This window comes from Eublepharis macularius, chromosome 5 (genome assembly GCF_028583425.1).
Source record: "Eublepharis macularius isolate TG4126 chromosome 5, MPM_Emac_v1.0, whole genome shotgun sequence".
In the NCBI taxonomy this organism is placed as follows: domain Eukaryota; kingdom Metazoa; phylum Chordata; class Lepidosauria; order Squamata; family Eublepharidae; genus Eublepharis; species Eublepharis macularius.
In genome coordinates, this window is record NC_072794.1 from 85,046,572 (window position 1) to 85,071,988 (window position 25,417).

At 40.0% G+C, this 25,417-nt stretch overlaps 1 protein-coding gene across 2 annotated transcripts; it reads left to right on the forward strand.

Annotated features, from left to right (window-relative positions):
- Window positions 1-282: 282 nt before the first annotated feature.
- NDC1 (NDC1 transmembrane nucleoporin) lies at window positions 283-23,939 on the forward strand. 2 transcript variants are annotated; one of them, XM_054979957.1, is made up of 18 exons: window positions 283-601; window positions 3,819-3,939; window positions 4,724-4,825; window positions 5,324-5,498; window positions 6,507-6,645; window positions 7,360-7,468; window positions 9,534-9,585; window positions 10,696-10,828; window positions 11,113-11,205; window positions 12,173-12,254; window positions 15,296-15,454; window positions 16,786-17,049; window positions 17,135-17,253; window positions 17,714-17,764; window positions 18,669-18,732; window positions 19,981-20,081; window positions 22,658-22,818; window positions 23,694-23,939. In XM_054979957.1, the coding sequence occupies exons 1-18, from the start codon at window positions 560-562 to the stop codon at window positions 23,755-23,757; spliced, it is 2,031 nt and encodes a 676-aa protein (XP_054835932.1). In that variant the 5' UTR covers window positions 283-559; the 3' UTR covers window positions 23,758-23,939. The 2 variants fall into 2 exon arrangements, with proteins under 2 accessions (XP_054835932.1, XP_054835933.1); XM_054979958.1 differs by lacking the exon at window positions 283-601 and adding an exon at window positions 2,497-2,564.
- The last annotated feature ends 1,478 nt before the right edge of the window (window positions 23,940-25,417 follow it).

Below are 25,417 nucleotides of genomic sequence, written 5' to 3' on the forward strand. Positions count from 1 at the left end.
CGTCTATAGAAATCACGGACAGGCTTTAACGAATCGTGAAACGAATTTTTTTGTTCCATTAATTCGTGTGGCGGTTCCTTCCCATACGGAGACGACAAAGACGTTGAGACAAACGAACGCGAGATCTAGGGGCGGCCGCTCCTGGACGTTCGGCGGGAGCTTGACGTTTTCCCGAAGGTTGCTGGGAGTTGTAGGCGCCCTGGTTTCTCGGCTGGGAAAGACACGAGAGCTCTGTGCCGTATTCACCTCGCCCCCCCCCCCCATATACTCTATACTCGAACTCCTCCCATTTTCAAGCTGCGCGGAAGCCTTTTGCACCAAGGGAGAGGGCGGTGCCCACCCTGGCGCCCACAAAGACCCGAGGCCGTCGGCACCTTTCTACATAGTTCCTCCCCCAGAAGTCCTGGCTCTGTGAGTCGCGCTAGTCTTTTCCGAGCGCGAATAAATGCTGGGCTCGTCATCCGCTGCGAACAGCGGCCTCGTGGCCGAAGGAGGGGCGTGAGAGGCGGTCTCTTCAAATCGTGGCGGCGGCGGAGCGTAACAGCGACAGGGGTCGGCCATGAGTCCTGTCGCACGAGAGCAGCAGTTGTTGCTACGCCAAGTGAGTCCCGTTTGCCGCCGGCTTCCTTAAATGATCGGGGGTGGGTGCGGGGGCGGCCGCGGGCAGGCGGGGTAAGGTTCACTTTGCCCCCTTTGTGGCTAATGGTAGCGTGAGCGGTGATTGGTTAGCGCTTGTCCAATGGACTGTCGCTTTCCAGGTTAGGCGATCCCTGAGCGCGTTGGATCGGCATCTCCTTTTCATGGAGTCCCCCCCCCCCCGTCGGAAAGGCTTTATAGTTCCCACAGCAAGTGAGGTGAATGAGGCCGCTCGCTCATTGGGAGATTTGATCTTTTTAAGTGTATATGTTGTGGTCACGGTGTTTCAAACTAAAAAATAATAAAACAAAAAGTAAATCGTGGACAGGTTCACATGGAAAAGGTCAGTACCACAATTTAGTGCCCAGTCTGAGACGGTTTAGTGCCCTGAAATTTTACAGCACACTGATTTGTGCCCGGAAATGAATAGTTTTTGTAACGCTATTTTAAAAATGTAAACAGAGATGAGGGGTCTGTGTGGATTTTCAAACATGCACTTCCCTCTACCCACAGATGGGCTTAACCACTTGGAGTGTCTCAGATATGGTTTATGAAGTGACAGACTGCCACCAAATCAACTTTCCCCTGCCCCCAATATCAAAGTAGTTGTAATCAAATCTGTCCCCTACAAATCTCTCACGTCCTCAAAGATACTCATGGACACTAGCAGGATCTTTGGAATCAGCTTCCATGTAAGCGCTGTCACCAGATCATTTAACTGCACTGGGATTATCACACCATCTCTGTATTAAGATGATTTGTGTGTTCAGTTATCTTTAAATGAATGAGGGAGGAACAGGAAGGAGGAAATCCAAGCAGCTGGTTACTAATCAGGACAGAGTACAATACTGCAGGATTTAGTCTGTACCTCTGGCTCCTTTTAGGCCTCATGGCTGTGCCGTGGAGCAACACAGTGTCCTGGATTCTGATCTGGGGCCCTCCCACAAGTCATGGAGCTCTGTGAAGATCTCTCAGCACGGGAGAATGTGCTCACAGCAGCAGGCCCCTGTTGATTGTTGCCTAGCAGTTGTATTCACTTGGCCAAGTGCTTCTGAAGGCTGTCTGGAAAGGCAGCCCAGTGTACAACACATTACACGAATCTAAGTTATGCATTCATTATATACACATGATAGCAGGAGCATTATGGCAAGGGCTGCAGCTGGCATGTCAATCTAAGTTAGTAAAAGGCACTTTGTAGTACAGACTTTTCTTGTCCAATCATAAGATATGTGTGACCTAACAGCACCTTCAAGTTGTAAACCTGATTTTTAAAAGAGGGTACAGTCACATCCAGGCTCAACTGAAACCACTTCCATGGTCTGGCAAACTACCCACAAACATGTCTTTCTCTCTTGTCTGGCTTCCAAGTTAAGAGTTCCTCTTCTACCCCATTATCCACTATTTCAGTCATGAATAATTTACTTTTATTGCACAGACATGTATATTAAAGTGGAGTGGTTATTTATGAGATTTCCCTTTTTACATGGTTTCCCTTTTTACAACAAATGCCCAGTATAGGGTTGCCAGCTTTTCTTTGACTGGTTTATTTGTTTCTAACGCTCTGGGACTTGCAAAATTTTTTCCACTCCATTGAGTACCTGCATATCTTACAAGCTGTTAAAGAGAAGAAATGGCCAGAAAAATGTGGAAACGTCAGTCCCTCTATGTTCAGGTTGTCCTATGTATTGGAAGATAAAGCTCTTGAAATCAGTCTTTTAAAGACAGTCTGTTGTTTGTATCCTAGAACTTTGGTGCTGACGAATGGGATAGGCAGGAGTCTCATCTGCAAGTAGATTGTGCTTGCTTGAGGTGGAAAGAGAAGCTTGTGATCTCTACTAGGATTCTATATATTTCTCTTGCATCCCTCCTCCAAGAAAATCAGAACCGGGTACTGTTCACAGGCAGTCAGTCTCATTTTCAGCGACATGGTGCGCCTATATTTATTAATTTATTTATAGCTTGCCTTTCTTGCTGAGACCTAAAGTGGATAATTTTGAAGTTAGGAAAATAGTAGAATAAAATATACCATGAAGAAAGTAGCAACTGATGATATCCCCATCCCAAAAGAAAGAAAAGCTTTAATAGCTCAATTGTTGGCAGCGGGTAAATCCGTTCTTGCGGCAGCCTGGAAGAGTGAAAACTGCCCAACCATTTCCAACTGGTTGCTGAAGGTCTGGGATCTCTTTATTTTAGCCGACTACACCAAACAACGTGAAAACCCAGATTACAAATCACATTTTATTAAATTTTGGTTTCCAGTTCTGGAATTTCTGTCGACAGATAACTATACTAAACAAATTGTTAAATCTAAAGATTGTTTTAATGTTCTACTTAGTTTGTAAGAGTGTCTTTATTCAAACTGTATAAATCTTTATGACGACAGAGTCATAATTTTGTATTTGCAACCATTTAGATTGCCTAGACAAATGTTAACTAATTAGTTTCTCTGTTTCCTTATACATGACGTTGATTGTTCTTGTATCTCCTTATAATTACAATAAATACATTAAAAAAAAAGGAAAGTAGCAACTGGATTACAAAAACTTGAAAACAATGCAATACAAACAAGATAATACATGCAATAAACTGTACAATAAACTATAATCCCATTCGCTTTGTGAAAGCATTCTTCTGACATGTTCCAGTTACTACAGCCCTAGTACTTCTCATAAAGATGTACTGGTTTCCTTGCCATGAATCAATGCAAAATCTTTCTGTGGATCAGCACATGAGGTTTTGAGGCCTGTCTGAAAGCACAGCCCCAATGTGCCAGGCAGGGTAGCTACTTGCTGTGCTTTTAACATATGTGGCCCATTGAGCATGGTATTAAAACTGGACATAAAATACTTGTTTTCCAAGATGCAAGTGTTGGGAACTTGAAGTGACTAATCCTTGCACCAACATCCCCCAGATTTGAATGAAGAATACATCATTCTTCACTGGATATTTTTATTTTAAAAAGGATACTGATTAATAATGATCATGCTGCTTTTATTACCAATCATCCATCATTTCTCATTTTGAGAAGTCACTCTTCACACAATTCTTTAATGCTTATTTTTTCTCCCCCAGAGTAAGAACTCTGTATACTTTGGGCTGTTAATAACTGGTTAGCCAGGTAATTTGGATATATCTTGGGTTAGAAGACAAAGCATTTTCTTATGTTCTTGTTTTCTTTTTAGATTTTGGGATGGAGAGCAGCAGCGAGTATTGCTTGGTCTGTGTTTCTGCTTCCTCTGTGTACTGCAGCCTTTATCAGCATTAGCACTATTGACTTGTTCCACCCTATACAATGGATCACAAGTGGGTATCACTAGTGCTGTGCATATGGCAAACTTAACTTAGAGCATGCTTAGTAATAATACTATTTCGCAATTAATGATTTAGACTGTTCAAATCATTTCATATATGTTATCTAAATAATACTGTCACTCTGTAAGGTAGATCAGAATCATTTATTAGATATTTAGTTCATGTTTTGTTTGGAGCCCCAAAGTAGCTCACAATTTGGTAAAATGCAATTGATTCTATTTAAAATGGAAACAAAATCCCTTTTAATTTAAAAAGTAGAGCTGTGAAATGAATGGGTCCACGGAGAGAGGTGTATGTGAGAGGAGAATAGCTCTAAAAACAGAATTTTAAAATACTGTTGTCTAAAACAAGATCTAAACAAAACTTGTACACAAGGAGAACATTTGAGTTATCTAACTTGAGATGGGAAGAGATAAAAGGGACAACTCTGCAGTGATCCAGAAGCAAACATGTTCGTTCACCAGCCTCTCCTGACTTCCAAGCATAGAACATTAGGTCTTACAAAACAGGGGGTGGGGGAGGTTAGTTCAGCAGATACAGGTGCAGGCTTATGATAGTGTCTTCCTCAAATGGCATGTGGAGGTCTAAGGTCATGAGAGAAAGACCTGATTAAGGCCACCCAATGAAATAATGGTCCAGGCAAGAAGTAAACGGATGACTTCTTCAGTCACAGCTTATATTTTCAGGCATTAAACCATTATGGCAGTAGATACATGTTCATAGTACTTTCAAGTTCATATGGTCATAGTACTTTCTACAAATTTCTTCTTTTCAGGTTCATTCAATGATTTGTATACCTCCTATGTTATCTTTTGTTTACTGCTGATGTCCATGGTGATACTGATAATAAGTATTTTCAATGTGGAATTTCATGCTGGTGAGTATTGAAAAGATGTGTTTTATTTTAAGTTTTATGTTTATTACTAGATTTATATCCCACGTTCCCCACACGCAGGCTCAGGGCGGCTCACAACAGGCATATAAATACAAAGAGGTGTGACCTTATTCTTAGATGTATGCATAATTTTAAAGTTGAACATCTTGTAGCACTCTGGACTGTTTATTTTAAAACTTAATAAAAATATACAGGTCAAAAACACTTTAGGGTGAAAGCTTTATTTCAATGTCTATTAATCCTAAAGCTTCAAAACGTAACTAAAGATATTTCTGATAGTGATCACATGTAGTTCTTCCTTTTAAAAAATGTGGTCTGATCATCTGGAAGAATTTTCCACCAGACCGCAAACTCTTAAATCATCTTTAACATTTAAATACGGAGCAGTGATCATCAAAATGTCCATTCATCAAGTATGACATGCAATAAAGTGCATTAAAATGACTTGCTTTAGGACAGATTAATATTCTTTCTTTGCAGTTGTCCCTTCTATTCCTTGCTCTCGATTAGCACTGATTAGCAAGGTTATCCACCCACAGCAAGTAATCCATTCAGTTGTGCATGCAGTAATGGGAATGCTGATGGCTTGGTGTGCCGCAGTTATGACTAAAGGAAAGTTCCTGTTTTTATCTATACCCTGCACAGCTTCAGAAAGGTGAGTTTTGGTGATCATAGGGATTTTTTAAATTAAATTATTTCACATGAAAATAAATAATGTGAAAAGGAACTTTTTCATAGTTTGCAATGTTACAATTATAGAAGACAGGGAAATGATAACTGGTTTATACAGATTATAGTTTCTAAGAAAATTGCTACTTGTAGTCCTTTGGTAAAGGACCACAATTTTGTAACTGGGCAAATTACTTTTTGCAAACCATAAATTATGATTGCTGGGGAAACTCAATTGCTGCTCTAACTAGCACAATTAATAGCTCAGGGGAAGAGGTTTATAATCTTTGTTGTGCATAGTCAGAGGCTGCTGTTGAATGATGCCCAGACATTTTTGGTAAGAGAGACCATTTCCCTTCACCTAAATGTCAAAGTGCACTTTTGGTACTTTTTAAAACACTAGGTACTTTCTTCACAGAGCATAACACTGAAGTACTGCAGGTCTACTCTGCCCTGCCAACTGAGGTTTTGTACTTACTTGAAAGAATTGTGCCTTCCCCTTTTGGCACGGGTTTGTGCTCTCTTCTTTCTAGACTCCTTCACATTCTGATTCTAGTTGCACAGTTGGTATACTCTTACTGTAGTACTTGCTAGTGGTAAGCATAGCAGTAAGGAGGGAACAGCTTCCACGTCAGAAACTATTGTCTGAATATGCTCAAAGACAACTTTGACCAGAACTGCTGGATATGCAAACTGTTAATTTTTATAATAAAATTTGCTCATTGCTAAAAAGAACCACATCTTTATGTTGTTGTTACAAAGTAGCTGAAACTGTCTAGGCAGTATGTCTAGCAGCACATATGATAACATTAGAAGTTATTGCTATTTCAATTCTGAGAAAATGTTTACCAAAACAATTCTAGCCCATTTATTTTTTCCCTTGTAATCAGATAAAATATTTTTTTAGATACAGAATTACGTGTTGAGTTGTTTCCTGAATTGAGCTGTTTTATTTTGTGTGCAATTAAAATCTTAAAATACTGTTTTGCTTCAGTCCAGCTGATGATGTTCCATACATGTGCCTGAATGAATACCATCTCTTTCTCTTGCTCCTTGGAGCTTTTATGGGTTACAGCTATAGCCTCCGATACCTTGTTCACAATATGAATTACCTTCCGTTTCCAATCATACAGGTAACTACATAAAGAACAGGATCATAGTGTTCTATTACTAGACCAGCTGTATTGTTCTTTTCTTATGTATGCTCTTAACTATCAGTTACTAGTTTTTGGAGAAGTCTGGATATCATGCTAAGAGTAGGATATCACTGTGTACAGTGTGGTTGCGGTATGAATCTTGATGCTGCCTACTCCTTTCATGTGTTTTGAAGCTTATCTGAAAATAAAGTGGTTTACTGTGGCCAAAATAAAGTGGTTTACTATGGCCAAAGAGCCCCGTGCTGCAGAGTGGTAAGCTGCAGTACTGCAGCCCAAGCTCTGTTTACGACCAGAGTTCGATTCTGGTGGAAGCCAGGTTCAGGTAGCCGGCTCAAGGTTGACTCAGCCTTCCATCCTTCCAAGGTTGGTAAAATGAATACCTAGTTTCCTGGGGGTAAAGTGTAGATGACTGGGGAAGGCAATGGCAAACCACCCCGTAACAGAAGTCTGCCAAGAAAACGTCATGATGCGACATCCCCCCCATGGGTCAGTAATGACTCGGTGCTTGCACAGACCTTTACCTTTTACCTATGGCTAATTTACTACAGAATAATGCAGTAGTTGGGAAGGCTCTAGTGTAGCTGCAGTTTCTGAAGCAATTTTTAATATAAGGTCTGACTACTTTTCAGATCAAATATACTGGATGGATAACTTCTTGAAACTGTTAAATGTGTTTAATATTTTTTTTAGCAATACAAATACCTTCGTTTCAGAAGAGCTCTACCTCTGTTGGCAAAGCAAAGTTGTGTGGAGTCTCTTTATATGGTTAGAAACTTCTGTGCCGCTTACTACTTTTTTGGTAAGATTTCATTTTTCCCCTTTAAATGGAGGGAATAGGAGGTAAGGTACTTGATGTGAGTTTTGTGGCAGTATAATTAGATTTGCCAGGTGTTTAGGACAAATAGGTTGTTGGGAAATCAGAGTTCTAGGTCAGCTTCAGAACCTAGTCCAAAATGTCTCCTTGCCACAGCCTTACCCCAAAGGGTAGAATCTTGTCACTGATGCCTTGCTGTACTTTGGAGGAAAGTATGGCTCAAAGGCATGGATGTTCCATGATTTCTTTTTTCAGCTCCAGTTTCAGGGAATCATCTATGTCATACTGCATTTGGAAGATGCTCTTCAAAGTGCAGCACCACATGGACCCCTCTACTGATGACACTGGGAAGAAGCACCCCCCGAGTTGCTTTCTCCTCGGTCCATTTTCCTGTCTCTGTGGTCACTGCAGCAGCCTTGATTCCCTTCTCTTTGCATTCCATCACTGGTAGTGCTAAGCAAGCAATTCCCCTTCCTCATATATTCCCAGCACTTCCTGGTGTGTGACCTATTGCAGCCTACCACACAGCACGTAGCTCGGACTGGTGGGTAGAGGGCACAGGCATCATCTACACTGAGTGTTGGCTGGTGCTGAAGGGTACTGGGAAAGGGGAAGAAGAGAAGAAATTCATGTGCTCAGTACTTGCTGGTGGTGAGATAGGAAGCAAAGAGGAGGCAGGAAGGCAGCTGAGACAAGCTTTCTGGGGAGGGGAGGAACCCCTGCCTTTAGTACATTTTGGGACCCTTGGCCGTCACAATCATGCAGTGCTTTTGAGCTTCCCAAAGGAAGCTATGCAACCAACAAAACACTGGACTAGATGCAGCAAGGCAGTTTTTGGTCCATGGCAGCAACTGCAGTCACTTGGAGAATCACTTGTCAGAGTTTAATCTGGGTATTATAAGCAACGTTACTATCAAATACTTCTTTCATCTTCTTTCATCAGGGAAGAAAGGGAATTGCAATGTTAAAGTTGCCAGGGGAAGTGATTGAAAGATAGTAACATGGCTTGATGCTGCACTGCCTTTTTCTATAATGTAGTTATGTAATATAAAAGAGTATTGAGATGTAAAAGGTACAGGCTAGGAAGTATGAGGGGAGAAGCAGCAGAGGCTGATGGTATGGGACTGTACCTAGCTCAAACATTACAGATTCCTTAGCAGAGAGGGGCTTATATGTATGGGATACTTTAATAGCCACAAGATAAGACTCTATTATTTAGGCGAGGAACTTCATGGAATATGGAAGCATGATCAGGCTAATGGATGTGGCTGCTGAGTTTTGTTTAGTTAAAAGACTAATCTTAAAATGGTTTCCATATGTATTTTAAATATTTTTTCCTATTATGGACTGCAGCTAGTAGGGTTGCACTTTTTAGAGGGAAACTATAGAGGTAACTCCTCACCATGCCATTGTCCTGCCAAAAGTCACTATCTCCAAGCTACTTTTAACCTCCTTGTGGGGGAGGGGGTCCAACGGTTGTTTATTCACTTTTTTATATCATTTATTGTCTGTTTTTTCTCACAGACTTAAGGTAGACTACAAATTTCTTTTAAAAAACAATGTAATAAAAACCACAAACACAATAAAACATCTAGAAAATTCCACAGACTTTAAAACTTACACAAACATTCCTTATAAAATGTCCTCCTTAACAGTTCCAGTTTGCACATTCTATGGAATGGAAGTAGTTTGTAAGCCTTCCTGACCTCTTTAGGCAGACTATTCTACCAATTAGGGTTTACAAAAGAGCAGGCATATGTATGCAGAGTTATTGATCTTGTTTGCAAGGTGGCATATACCCATACAGCCCCCTCCCAAGCTGGGATAAATACAGTTTGATGATGATTTTTTATTTGATATTAGATGCACATATCATCCCCCTTTGTATTGGACATACTTTTCATGCCCTTAATTTTTTTCTTCAGGTTTTTTGTTTACAGTTTTACCTTTGTGCTGAGAATTCATGGAAGTAAACATTTTTGCTGAGAATTCATGGAAGTGAACACATTTCTGGTTTTTACAACTTGATTTTCTTTTTGTGGCATCATAGGTTATATTCCTAGGGCATGGATAATTACTACAATGAACCTTCATATTGATAGGTAAGTACCTGATCAAACCTTATTTACTTCTTTACTGTAAACCTTGCAGTGGAGATGCCCCCAGTGCCATCTTGCAGATTGTGATGGAACGTAGACTTGCTCTGAGCAGCTGCCCATCAGGGAACAAATTATGTCGCTCACAACTTTGGAGAGACTTAAAGGAATAGAAACTCAAGGCCGTTGGGAAGTGGAAGCAAGGCTTCCCAAGGATGCTTAGTGGGCCTCTTTTTGTGTTGAAGGCACTTGACTATATATTGGAAGTAAATGACCTGCTGTAATATGAAGTATTAGATCTTTTAAACAGTTATAATTCTCTTCACTGAAATCAAATATGTTATTAAGGGACAAAAATGGTCTTTTTGATATTGGCTACAGAATAGAGATGGGCATGAAACAAACCACGGAATAAAATTCCATATGGAATGGATAGTTTGTTTGCAGCAAAACACGCGATCTGTGGGACCGTGTTTTTACGGAACAAAGAATTTTTCCAGCCATTCTATGGCTGGTTTGGAGTTTCTTAGACCCCGCGCCGGTTTCAGCCCATCGGCTGAACCCAGCGCAGGGTCTGTGAAACTGCGCAGAAAGGGGCTGTCAATTTCACAGACCCCGCGCTGGGTTCAGCCAATGGGCTGAAACCAGTACAGGGTCTGTGAAACTGACAGCCTCTTTTCCTGCTGTCCGGGTTGTCAGTTTCACAGACCCCGCACTGGGTTCAGTCGACAGGCTGAAACCAGTGCGGGATCTGTGAAACTGATAGCCCTGTTCTCTTGTTGCCCGGGCAGCAGAAGAAAGGGGCTGTCTGTTTCAAACGTCCTGCACTGCCTTCAGCAGCCAGTGCAGGGTGGTTGAAATGCCACGAGCCATGAACCAATTCCCAAACTGGGAAAAGGTCAGAAGTTCGTGGTTCATGGAATGCTACGAACCATGAATCACATGGTTTGTTTTTTATTGGTTCGTGCCCATATCTACTACAGAATAAAGTTGCTCTTTGTACTGCTCATCTGTCAAGCTCCCTCCAGGCAAAATAAATTTGCACAAAGGAATAAAGAATATTTTACATAAAAATACTTTCCTTATTTTGTTGGTGTATTTTTTTTTGTCTTTCAGTAAACTTCATCCTCTGGACACAGTGGCTGGCCTGTTGGACTTATCTCTTCTGTACCACAGTTGGCTATGTGGTGTGTTTTTGTTGATTACTTGGTACATTACATGGTTACTCTTCAGAATATATTCTACTGAGGTTGGTATTGTATGTTCTGTACCATACCATGTCAAGGCAGCTTTTGTTTTTGAAATATAACATGGGGCACATGTGTTACTGTGCAGCAGAAACTGCTTTGTAATTGGTTCACTTGGTTTTAGTTAGAGAATTTTGCACCCCCTCCTCCTCTGGGCTTGAAAGCCTTTCTGTAAGTTTAACCAATTTGCAGATGACCAGTAAATTCATTATGCTCTTAATAATGTTTTACGAACCAGGGTTGCTTGTTATTCTTGCTTCAATTACAGTATATGCTCCACTTTCAGGCACATCATTTTCCTGTACAGCCGACTTTTGCAGAAGAAACAGATCGATGCTTACCTAAAATTTTAAATAGCAATCCTCCGTCTATTTTAAAGGTATGCGAGTTCATTTGTCTCAGCTTGTTTCTTGCATAGCTTTCATTGCCATAATATGCAATCACTCTAGCGAAGCTAGGATGGTTTTGATAAATCAAGTATGTGTTAAAATAACACAAACAACAAACATTGCATTCGAGGCCTGAATCGAAGGATAAGTATTTAAGATAAATAGGAATTCTCTGTTTTCCTCACCTCCTGCAGTTCTTGGTCTTACAAAACTGTCTTGTTTTCTGGTTTCAGTTGTCCTCCCTTCAGCCTCTTGACTCTGGAAATCTCCTTTTCATCATATTCTTCTGGTTTCCTTTTTAAGTCTCATTCTTTTGGCATACTACCTTCTTTCCTGCTTCTCCCTTTCCCAAGTCCCTCTCGTTTCATTCACACACTCTGTACTGTTTAATATATTATCAGAGCTAACATAACCCAGTCAGATGCTTCCAAAAGCTTCATTCTTACAAAAAAACTTAATCCATTACAGTATAGACGTATAAAAATCATTATCTCATTTTCTTCAGAACAGTTCTTTATACATTTGCTTGGCTATCTAAAATAGCTATTGTTATCACATTCTGTCTCTAGCACTTGAACGTACTTGCTTTGTGAATTCTTTCCAACTAGCAGGGTTAAATCAGCCCCTTCCATATATGTTGGTGTAATTTACAATTAAAATAAAATATCTACATATATTTGTCCATGTCCCTTTTTGTACATGGGCAAATATATGGATGAAATGGCATGCGTTCATGTCAGAAAACGTAAGACTACTACATTTTCAGTATGTCTGAAAGTATGTTTTTGGGAGGGAAATCTTAATGACAGCAAATACTCTGAAATGGCCAAAAGCATAAAAACCTCTTGCTTAGCATCACAACTGTTATGTGCTGTGAGAATATCCTGACTTGACATTTTAGTAAATCAGCAGCAACCTAGAAATTTGTAAACACCCTTTAAACATTTTTCTCTGCAGTTCTTGGCTTTACAGGACCTCATGTTTCTTTCCCAGTATTCTTCTGTTCGTCGGCAAGAGGTCTTCAGCCTTAGCCAGCCAGGTATTTGGAAATTTATTTTGTTCCATTAAGACAGAAAAGGGGTAGTGTGAAGTACATTGTCAGAGGCTTACTTTATTTAGGAACTGTTGCTTCCATTTTGCTGTTGAGCTTGACAGATGCTACTTCACAGAAATGAAGGATTTTTATAGCACCCATTTGTAGGCTTAAAAGGAAAGCTGCTACCATGGTGCCTATACCTGGGTATGAGGAGGTTCAGGGCTGTACATGTATGTAATGCTTGCAGTTTCCAAAGCAAACAGTGCATGTGCTATATTTTAAAGCATCGGAACATACTCTCTTTAGACTGAATGTACTGGGAATGTCTAAAATTATATGTCTAGACCGCTGTTTCCCAAAGTATGGGTCGGGACCCACTGGTGGGTCGCGAGCGGATATTGGGTGGGCCCTGAAACTGATAGGGCGACAGTCACAACACGTTGGCCGGGCCGTGTCATTCGGCTGGCAACCGAACGGTTACTAATAATTTAATTTCTCGCGGCGTGGCGCGGAGTGTGATCGTTCATCATGGGCGTGAGGCAGGGGCGGGGGCGGGGTGGCCGAAGGCAACTCACGAGCCCGAGCGTCAGTCGTCACTGTAGTATTCGTTGTCGCATATTGTGTGTTTATTATCTTCTTAAAACTAAATAACGGACAAGTGGTTGAAACGGATAGCAAAAAGTACGCCGCCAGCAGCGGATTGTGTACAGAGCGATGAAAAAATAGAAGACGTTATTTCGGATGACAAAAGTGACACTGAGCCTGACCTATTAGCTCCCTCTACGAGTTCACATGAAACAAAACGTCGAAAAGTTGTGAGAAAATATGATGTCGAATACCTGAAACTAGGATTCACGTGGAATCAAGATACGGTGGATCCATGCCCTCAATGCGTTATTTGCTGCGAAATATTGGCGAACGAAAGTATGCGTCCAAGTAAGTTGACATGTCATATAGAAACGAAACATTCCCATTTAAAAAATAAGCGAGTGGATTTTTTTCAAAGAAAATTATTGGATATGAAATCTTCAAAGAATATTGTTTCACATTTCATAAATATTAATGAAAATGCTACTTAAGCCTCATATCTTATTAGCTTAAGAATCGCCTGACAGGTAAACCTCATACCATTGGCGAGAATTTAGTGTTGCCATCGATTAAAGATGCTGTTGGAGTGATGTTTGGAGAAAAAGAAGTAAAGGAAATTGAACGTATACCACTTTCCAATAATACTGTTGCACGAAGAATTGACGAGATGTCCGAATGGGCAGAGGATGAGTTAATCCGTAGAGTAGTTGGTAGTAAATATTTTACACTACAGCTGGATGAGTCTACCAATGTGCAAAGCCTATCTCAGTTACTTGTTTTCGTGCGTTATATATGGCAAAACAACACGCATGAAGATATCTTGTTCTGCAAAACAATTATTCATGGAACGGACGAGTAAATTTTCAAAGAAATTGATTCTTATACAAAAGAAAAAGGGTTGGAATGGAAGAACTGTGTCAGCATATGCACTGATGGAGCTCGAGCTATGTGCGGCAAAAATAGCAGTGTGGTCACGAGGGTTCTTGAACGAAGTCCCAATGCTTCGTGGACACACTGTAGCCTTCATAGAGAAGCACTGGTTTCAAAACCATTGCCTGATGATTTAAAAACAGTATTAAATACCGCTGTGAAAATTGTAAATTATATTAAAACAAGACCCTTACAAACACGTTTATTTCAAAAGCTGTGCGAAGAGATGGGTAGTCTCCATAAATCTCTTCTTCTGCATACAGAGGTACGTTGGTTATCCAGAGGGAAAGTACTGACAAGATTAGTGGAATTACGCAATGAAGTTAGAGTTTACCTGGAAGGAAAAAATGAATATCTTGAATCTCTACTGGACGAAGAATTCATCCTCAAGCTCACATACATGGCGGATATTTTCTCAAAGTTAAACAAACTCAATTTGTACCTGCAAGGATCAAACGGATCCAATATTTTTGCAGTTCACGGTAAAATTCGAGCGTTCATGAAAAAACTTATGTTGTGGAAGAGATGTATCGAGGAAGGCAAGTATGATTGTTTTGAAACATTTGAAACTTTCATTATAGAAAACGAAGTGCAGCCAGATATCAATGTAGTGTCTGCAATTTCCACTCATTTAACAGAGTTGAAAAATAACTTTGACGCCTACTTCGGGGAAGAGATGAAAAAGTTCGACATGATGAGCTGGATTTGTAACCCGTTTCAAGACAACATACCAACTGTAATGTCAACAAAAGCAAATGAAGAACTTATTGATTTATCAGAAGATACATCGCTGAAAAACACTTTTAATCGCAAGCAATTAACGAAATTCTGGCTTTCAGTTGCTGACACCTATCCCTGCCTGTTTGATGAAGCCATGAAAGTCCTCCTCCCCTTCACTACCTCATACTTATGTGAAGTGGGATTTTCAGCCATGGTTCATATTAAAACTAAATACCAAAATAAATTGGATGTAACTAATTCATTGCGATTAAAAGTGACTAAAATCGAAGTCGATGCTAAAGCTGTAATGGCAAGAAATAGGAAACAAATACATCCTTCTCATTGAAATATCACATCTTATATTTAGTAAGTAAATATTTCAATTATAACTGGATGTTTTTCTTTTTTTCTTAATTGAACAGTCCTTCACATAGTTACGATATGTATTAACGAGAAAATGCTGCAGCAGCAATATAACGCTGCTTCTTTTTCTTCATGTTAGGCACGGGTGCGTTATATATGGTTATTGTATTAGGTGGGTCCCGAACTTTGAATTTTTTTTTAAATGGGTCGCGGTCCAGACAACTTTGGGAAACACTGGTCTAGACTTTCTAGTTTTTGTGGCCTAACTTCGAGTGGAGACTTTGTTGCTACAATTATGGCCTTCAGTTTGAGCTTGGTATTCTGAAGTTGATATTTTACTTCATAATAAGGGCTTGTGAAATAATTGAGTTTTGAAAATGTAATCCATTATTTATTTATTTTAAAAATGATATATACCCTTAAAATAAGTTCTTGTATGAAAGGAGGACATCCCCACAACTGGACTGCAGTTTCGAGGGAGTGCTTGAATCTTCTAAATGATCTGACACTCAAGCTGATAATGCATCAGGAGGCTGCAGCTACAAACGGAAGACTGAAGCAGCCATCTGTGGAAGACTTGAGAAAAGCTCCCAATGCCCCAGGTAGCAGCAACAACAACAACAACAACAACATTTGATTTATATACCACCCTTCAGGATAACTTAATGCCACACTCAGAGTGGTTTACAAAGTTTGTTGTTATCTTCACAACAATCACCTTGTGAGGTGGGTGAGGCTGAGAGGGCTCCTAGAAGCTGTGACTGACCCAAGGTTACCTAGTTGGCTTCAAGCAGAGGAGTGGGGAATTAAACCCAGTTTTCCAGAGTAGAGTCCTGCGCTCCTAACCACTACACCAAACTGGGTCCTGCCAATCTTAACCACTACACCAAACAAGGTTGGTCTGTTGCAGTGAACATTTCTAAATCAAAAAGGGACATATCAAACGGCAGAGAAAAAAATCACATTCCAAAAAGAATTGAAATAATGTAGCAATAATGCTGTCTCCATAGAGTAGCAAAAAAGACTGCCAAGTAGGTTCTTCCTTGCACAGACATTTGGTGTTTTTCCCTAATACAATGCAATGGCCTAAAATAATACTTCTCACTGTACATAGAAATAGCGTTCCCCACAGTAAAACGTGAGAGGAAAACATACTTTGTTAATACTCAACAGACATGTGTTGGGCAGCTTTGGTTGTGTCTATAGTGCGTAGCCACTGCATGTTTAGGGGCATACATTTTTATGTCACACTTCACTGTGGATAAATGCTGAAATATGAACATAGCTGTGTCAGGTGTGATTTCTGTGTAAAGAATGAAGTGCCTCTAGGAAGCAGACTGCATTTGAACATAGATTCATGGGGTTGGAAGGGTCCTCGAGGGCCATCTAGTCCAACCCCCTGCACAATGCAGGGAATTCATAGTTACCTCCCCCCCACACCCTGTGACCCTCACTGCGTGCCTATTGGTTCTGGTCCAAACTCTTGGGGCAGCAGAAAACAACTCTACACCATCCTCAATATGACAGCCCTTCAAGATGGTTATATCACCTCTTAGTTGCCTCCTCTCCAGGTTAAACATACCAAGCTCCTTCAACTTTTCCTCATAGGACTTGGTCTCCAGACCCCTCACCATCTTTGTTGCCCTCCTCTGGACACTTTCTTGTCTATATCCTTCTTGTCTATATCCTTCTGAAATTGTGGTGCCCCAAACTGAACACAATACTTTAGGTGAGGTCCAACCAGAGCAGAGTAGAGCGATACCATCACTTTGCGTGATCTGGACACTATGCTTCTGTTGATACAGCCCAAAATCACATTATTTTGATCCATATAACTATTATATAATCTTTTTTTTCTTTTATGTACTCCCTATACTATCACTTTGGGTTTTTTAAAATTAAAAAAAAATTAAAAAATGTTCTTCCTTCACAGGAGCAGCTGCTGAAGAGAGCTCACTTCAGACTCCAAGAGCTGGTATCCTTCCTCGAGCCCATATGCCTTCCCTGGTTAAATCGTCTTTATTGTCTTTAAAAACATCACCTGTAACAGACCTTGGAAGCAATTTAGGGTCCCCTTTCAGTTCCTCTCCACTAAGTAACAAGGCTGGAATGCTGGAGTTGAGCTCTCCTTGGCATGGGTCTGTCCAAAGTCCCCATATTATGAGAAGAGGACCAAAATTATGGACATCATATTCTGGTAAGAAGAAGTCTTCCACCCCTCTCTTGGCTATTTGTGAGAATATCTGCTGCCCTATTTTAAATAAGCTGGATTTTTCTTGTAGACTTGCAGTGGACAGACTCTCTGCAGGAGCCCCGCCCCAGCTTTGCTGTTGCAAAAGTTACTAATGAAGCAGTACAACCAAGTTTTCTCTCTTTATGGCTGCAAAGCAAGAAAGAGCAGGTATTGTAAGAAGTCATTAACATTTCAGTTAATCAGTGGAGATGGTCTTTTTCATGTTGTATTCTGCAATATTACTAGTTTGGCACACTTTTTGTTCTATGAACTTGCATCAGATGCCACTCCTATTGACATGATGAAGGAATGCATTTCTCTTCCTCTGAGAACTTGAAGAATTAAAATTTCTATTTTGTTAAAATTTATGCTGTTCTGAAACCATTTAAAGCTGTGTAGCTTGCATTTCAGTATTACTATATTATTTTCTCAAACAGAGGTTGCAAATCAAAATCTTTTCTTCAGAAATACTGTTAATTTGAACGGAATCTTTTTCAAGGTTGGGGTGTGAGTCAGTGAAGCCTACAAATTTTGAATTGCCTTGATAATGTCAAATGGAAATTGTGTATCATTCTGAAAAGCTGCAGATACTGTTGGCTCTTCTCAAGTTTTCTTTTCTTTCTTCTAGATTAAGAGTTTTTTGTCAAAACGAGTACTGATAATGTATTTTTTCAGCAAGGTAAGGATGAATGCAGGATTCAGCAGTGAGTTCTTGCCTTATACTGCTAATATTACCTCTGTTAATATCAAAGTAGAAATTGGTACCAAAGTATTTGGACATCCTGTCATCCATTTGGCTATGGATGGCAGGATATGGTAGACAGGTCTCTGTACCATTGCAACAAGAAGTCCGGGCTCTTGGTTATATGGTTTTATTCAGAAATCAAATCATTTCCATATATATGTCCATAGGATTACTCAGAAGCAAGGTAAGCATCTAAACGAAGGGCAATAATTGACAGGAAAGGGAACCTGTGGAAAAATCCATCCTCTTAACACACACGTTTGCTCCTTCCCCCTCCCAACAATAAACATGATTTTGGCGGGCACTTTGTGTGAGAACATTTTACATATTTGTACTATTATGTTGAGTCACTGGAAAGCAAGACATAGCAGTGAACAGGAGTGAATAGTATACAAGGTCATGAGGACTGAAAGTTTGTACAGTTTGCTAGATAAACACCTGCAATCATTCTGTGAAAGAATTGAACAGAAAAAACATTTATGGCACTGGTAATAGGATATCAAGGTTCAGCATGAACTATTGATTTAAACAGCATCAGCATTGGCATGGATGGGGTTCAGACATGACAATTTGAAACACATGCTGTGTAAACTTAAACTTCAGTTTCAAGATGGCAACTTTAATATTTACACTTGGGTTTTTTTTATTAAAGTCAAGGTTAGCCTAACTCTAAACTACAATAATTTAATAGGTTGCATCTTTCATAAGGGAAGTCAGTATGCTGTATATTCAAAGTATTGTATTTTCATGAAGAGCTCTTAATTGTGACATATTGTAAATTTTACCAGATATGTGTTGGGCTAAGTTAACAGTTGTTTGCAACCCTTCTCTTTCTCAGCACTCAGAGGCTTCGATCCAGGCTGTCTTTTCTGACACTCAAATGCATATTTGGGCCTTGGAAGGTAAGCAATAACTTATTCATATATCATAGAGTTGGAAGGGGCCTTACAGACCACCTAATCCAACCACCTGCCCAATGCAGGAACAGCCTAAAGTATCCCCAACAAAAAATCATCCAGCTGCTCCTCGAAGACTGCCAGTGAGGGAGAACCCACGACATCCTTAGGCAGCTGATTCCACTGCTGAATTACCCTTAACATGACGTTTTTCTTAATGTCCCGCTGATACCTTCTCTCCTGTACTTTAAACCAATTATTTCTGGTCCTATTCTCTGTTGCCAACAGGAACAGCTCCCTTCCCGCCTCTAAGTGACCCCCTTTAAAATACTTAAAGAAAGCAATCATGTCTCCCCTCAATCTTCTCTTCTCCAAACTTGAACATTCCCAGGTCTCTCAGTCTGTCCTCTCAGAGCTTGGTCTTCAGGCCCCTGATTAGCCTGGTTGCTCTCCTCGGAACCCTTTCCAATTTGTCCACATTCTTTTTGAAATGAGGCCTCCAGAAATGCACACAATACTGTAGGTGGGAATTGACCAATGCAGTATATAGTGGGACAATGACATCCTGTGATTTGGATGTGTTATATACCTCAAAGTTGTGTTTGCCTTTTTGGCTGCTGCATCAGACTGACATCTCATATTTAGCTTCCCATCCACCCATATCCCAAGATCTTGTTCTCACATACTGCTACCCAGAAGTGTATCCCTCATCCAGTATGTATGCTTTGCATTTTTGTTATCCAGGTGGAGAACCCAGCACTTATCCATGTTAAATAGCATCTTATTCTGAATTAAATTCACTTCTGTGGCTTGCTTTAGTTTCATGGTGCCTTGGCAGTGAAATTCGAGCATAACCAATTCTGGGATTATTGTATTCCCTGGTTTCTGTAGCTGCGCTTGGTGAGTGTGTGCTCTAGTTCTTTAGATTCTGTGCCACTGAAAAACGTCTATGTTTGTTCTTATTCTGAGCAACATTGGAGCAGTATTTTTCTTCCAGTATCTCTCTGTTGCTTAAAAGCTTGTAACCTTTGGTTGCTCTAAACTGCAGTCAGCAGAAACTGATCTCCTGGTGGTTTAGGTAGGATACTGAATTCAGTTTTATGTTGCTAAGAAGTCAATGCAATGACAGTCAAAATATAGAATTTTGTAAATTTCAGGACTTTATGATGATATAATTCCATGGTAAGTAATAACTCATTTGTCAGAACTAAAAGCAATTATTCTTTCTCTTGCTCTCCTTTTCTCTTTTTGAAGGACTGTCACATCTAGTTGCAGCCTCATTTACTGAAGATAAATATGGAGTTGTCCAAACTACTTTGCCGTCTATTCTGAACACTTTGTTAACTCTTCAGGAGGTGAGGAACTTTGCCTTCTTAAGCAAAAGCGATGTGTACGCATAGCGGCAATGGTACAATTGATTCTGTTAGAAAAAGCTGTGTTTCCCCTAATGTGTGATGTCTTATCTTGGTTTCATTTGCTATGATACTTTTGAAAGATATTCAAAGTTAACTACAGAAAAAAGATGTAGCTGTTTAAAGGTACTGTTTCCTGAGCTACAATTCCAACCCCATTAAAGCCTCCAAATAGTTACTCATCAATGGCAAAATAAAAAAATAAAGAAGTATTTTTGAGGTTACATTTTTCTAAGAGCTATCATCTCAACACGTTAGTAAAATCTCTTTTGCCACTTGTGGTTCATACTTTTTAAAGAAAAAAAACCACAAGATGCCAGTGTTTTTATTTAGGGTTTGCTCAAGCTGCTCTGCAATGAAATGTTGGGAAAGGCCCTGATGGACTTATCTTAACCAACAGTACTCTCCCCTTGGCTCAGAGAGTGCCACGTTCACAATTTCCCATCAACTCAAAAGTGACACATACTGAAGGCTCTGTTGGAGAAGCACCAGTCTTTTTAAGGCAGAGCCATGGCCAGCAGCTGCAGGAGCCTGCTGTGCCTCATGCTGAGGAAAGAGGACGGCAGAGATGGAAGTAAGGGGTGCTCAGGCTTCTCATGGCAGGAGCTGGCTTGGGTTACACCCTGAACTCCAAGCCAGGAATGCTCGCTGATTCAGAACAGGCTCCTGCTGCTGGAAGCCTGACCTTTATTTGCCTCCTTCTTGCTATCTCCATGCCATGATGCTCACAACTAGATAGGCAAGGATAGTCTGTGCCACAGAGAGAGCAAAAACACAGAAAGAGAATTAAAGGGTATTCAAGGTTTCCTACTGGAGAAATGTCTCTTAACAAGCAGAACAGGCTCCTGCAGCAGAAGGATCATGTACCTATGTCCCTTGCCAATGTGAGGTGCACCAGTTTAGGAGAGAGAAAGATTCCCAAAGTAAGCTGGTTGTGGAGAAAGAGGTGTCAAACCAGCCTCGCGTCACTGTGTCCTGCTTGCTCTTTTTCCTGGGTGGTTGCCAGGAAGCTGTGGACAGAGACTCAGATCACAGAAGTGGCAGAGAAGAGTAGGGGCTGTTATTCCATCCCTGTATTACAGCTTACTCCCCCTTCCACTGGCAGCTGTTTCAAGGTGGGAACCACTGCCTGCCATGGGCCCTACTAGGCAATAGCCTACTTTCCTGAAACATGGGGCAAGGGCCACACTGAGGAATGGTGCTCTTAGAAAAGTCTCAAGTGGCATGTTAAAGAGCTACGTGTGGCTTCCAAGCCACTGAATGAGTAGCACTGATCTAAACGATTAACTAGGTCTATTGAAGCTATTTCTGGAAGCATTACCAAGGACAGGTAATTTGGACCTTTCAAGTAGGGATTTTTGTTATTGCTAGAAACTCCTGTATTTACCTGAAAGGGGCTGCTTTCGAAAATATATGAGAGACTGGTGCAGGATGTGACACTGAAAACTGATGCTACTCACTTAAAATGGCAACAGGATTGCGAGATATGCATTTCTGATGAAGAGTGGCAACAGGTTTGGAAATCAAACATAGTAAACTCTCCAGTCATAAACATAAGACTTCAGTCATATAAAATTATAAATCATTGGTATCTCATTCCACATAGGCTGTCTAAAAATATTTCTCCAGCTCTCCCCTACACTGGAAAGAATGCAGACATATTGGTACCTTCTTACATTGCTGGTGGCAATGTCCACGTATAGCAGACTTTTGGGACACAATTCCGTGACAGATTGTACTCATTACATCATACAATATACCATTAAAGCCAGAATTATTATTCTTAGATATTTGGAAAGATAGAGAACTTCCAACTATTAGACAACATTAATCTCATCGTTGCTGTTGTGGCAAAAACCTCTATAGCTCTTAACTGGAAGTCTCATAAGTCTCCTAGTTTGAATACTTGGTATAACAAAATCTGGGAGCAACTAATTATGGAGAAAATAACATAGATTACAACAAAGGGAAAGGCCACACTGCACAATGAATTTCTATGCAAAATGGAAACCGTTTCTGGACTTTCTGTCAAATAATGACTTTTAATTAACAAAGCTTCCATACCAAATGATTATTAATCTGGACTTTTAATTCTTCTTGTTCAGGCTTTATTTAGATCATTCATAGGAGCTACTATGAATACCTACTTTATGGATCTTAGTTTGATTCTTCTTGAGAAAGCAATTATCAGATGTATGATTGTTAATGGTTATAGCTCATCACCTTAGTTGTTAATGTTCTCGTTCTTGTTCCTATTCTTATCATGTTATGAATATATTAACATTTAATAATAAAAAAGAAGGGATTTTTGTGATATCTCATTGAGTGCTATCATGGTTGAAACATGGGATTTTTAATGGGTTGTTATAACTTGATTTTCCTAGGCTTCATTATTACTGAGAAGCTTTATATTTGTTTGTTCAGTAGCAACCTTGTGCTTTTGATGACTTGCTTTTAATTCAATCTTTGCTGCCACTAGATTCACTATTTTGCACTCGATTCATTTTTTCCAATCCTAGGTAGTAGACAAGCACTTCAAGCTTCCTCATGTTTCCAGCAAACCTCCCAGGACTTCAGGGAATTTGGCAGACACTTCCTATAAAACCCTTCGATTTGCATTGAGAGCATCACTGAAAACTGCTATCTATCGAATAACTACAACATTTGGAGAACACTTAAAGTGAGCTTTTATGGCTTTTGGCTATCTTAATGTTCATTTCATAATATGATATTTATTTATTGTATGATCTGATTTGTTTCAAAGAGTTCACTGTGGGTGAAGATAAGAAGAGGACCTGCTGGCTCAGACCAGTGGTCCATCTTGTCTAGCATCTTGTGTCACACAGTGGCCAACCAGGTGGTCTTATACATGAATGAAATCATGAAGGAAAAGTGTTGTAACAGAAGCCTGCTCTTAATAGTTGAAGCAAACATAAAATCTAGTGCTCAAGATTTTGCAAATCATATGCAGCCTTCAATGCACTTTTGTGCATAATTGTTCTAAAGATGGATTCAAGTGAATGTAAGTCAGGTGGTAACAACCTAAGCATTTACCAGAGGAAGACCTTCTTCCTTTTGGTAGACTTGGACCATATTGTTCAGCTCAGCATTACTATTGCTTCATTTCCTTGGACTTCCATGTTGGTGCAGATTGGTGATACTACTGAATCTAACAACTACAGTGATCCAGGCAACGGTCCCCTCTACGCTGGATTACTGTAATGCGCTCTATGTGGAGCTTCCCCTGGGTCTGATCCAGAGAAGATCCAGTTACTTTCTAACCTAGCTTAGCTTGCAATGTGGGTGTGAGAGCTGCTGTGTATTCTCATGAATGCATAAGAGAATTATGTCAAGATTTAGCAAATGTTGGTAAATCTGAATTTACTTAACACTTCATGATATTGGATATATAAAAAGAAATTCAGTCAACTGGGTTTGCTGGGCATCGTGGTTTTTTCAGAAGGCCATGATGGCCTTTTTACAACTTGTATGCATTCACATGTGCTTGTGTCATTCAAAGCAGACTAATCTCATTGTTTTTGTTTTGCTCTATAGTGCTGTGCAAGTATCTACGGAACATAACAAAAGGCTACAGCAGTTCTTGGAATTCAAGGAATAGAGACGTCAAACTGATCATCCTATTGTATTCCATGGCAGTGAGTCAGAAGAAAGTGAAAGTGAATGCTTTTTCAAAATTTTACTTTAATTGCAGTTGAAGTGACAAAACTGTTAGCCATATTCCATAAATACTTGGATCATTTTTCTTGACATTTTGCACAATAAAGTAATTTTTATACTGAATGTGCCAAGCAATAGTTGAATGCTGTTATGATTTGTAAATGTGATTACTGTTTTTAGAGGGGAGAGCAGTGTTAATATGTATTTTGAACCTGCTTTTTTGATCCATAGTTCATTTTGTTCTAAGACTCAAAGTTGTGGTGGTTATTGCTCCATAAATATGACATCACATACATCTGACAGCTTGTTTGCCATGTAGCGGTTACATACAGGCTGCACAGCTGTAGCCAACCAGAGTTAATCTTGGCTTCATGATACTATTGGTTGTACGTTACTCTGTTACCCAAATAGGTGGTCTCCTAATTAGTTGGAAGAATTAACTTAAAGGAGACAAGCTAAAGGGGGTAATTGGGATTCTCTACCTATATTTATTGGATTATTATTCTTTTAGAGAACTCTCAAAATAAAGCCAGCCAAATTTTCAACCCGAACAGTTTTTATTAAAAGAGAAATAAAAGGGCACACATACAAGGCTAACTAAGAGGAAATCAGGAAGGAAAAAGCAGTTTTGGGGGAGGCTATAGTTACCAGTCTCAAAGAGGAGGTCCATGGAGGCAGCAGCAAAAGAACCAGCGTTTCACAGGGGCAAAATGCTCCCTGGGGCAAGCTGACGTCTTTGCCCCCAAAACAATGACTTAATGGGTTTTCCGGAGGTGGATAATGAGTTGGGAGAGGCTTAATGTGTCTACATGAGGTGGACTATAGGTGTAAATGGTGCTTGATGACCCTTTAAGTACTGGATAGTTGATGAATAGTGTTAGGTGGTGCTTAATTAAGGCAAATGGGTGAGGGGAAGTAAAGCCAAGAATGGATGAGATTAGTCCTGAGTTTCTTGGGATATCTCATTGTCCTAAATTATGCATCTCTCCGGGGCGTGGAGGGAGTCTTTAGTCAGCCAGCCACTCTGATTTTCCTAAAATATTTTCCAGGCTCCTGACTGGCATCCATTTTGTTTTATTTCAGGCCAGGCAGTGTCTTGCACTTATGCTATATGAGGAAGGGTGTTGATTTCATATCTATAAACTGCTTCTTGGTGGGTGGAGGGATCTGACTGCTAACAATTTCCCCCTCCCCCCTGAAGGAAATATGATTTAGGTGTATGACTTTGTTGCACTTATATGAAGAGGCAAAATAGTATGGAGGTCCCAAGAGAGGAGGAGGAGGGAATAGGAAGGTAGGGAAAGAGGAATAAGAAACAGAGTCATCAACTAGAAAAAGGTGTTTAAGCAAAAACTAAAATGAGCCAGATAAAAAACATAAATAAGCTGCTGTTTCTGTGAACCAGGGCAATGGAGGGAGGAGGGTCCCCTTATCTATAAAATCAAAATTTAAATATAACGCAAAACAACCAAATTTTTAAAAAATTGTAAAACAAAGCAATAAAAAAGTAGCAAATGAATGGAGCAAATGAAATCAATTAAACATGAATTCCACATAAGTTACATACATGAAAATCATGAGAAAGCTTATCCGTACAGATG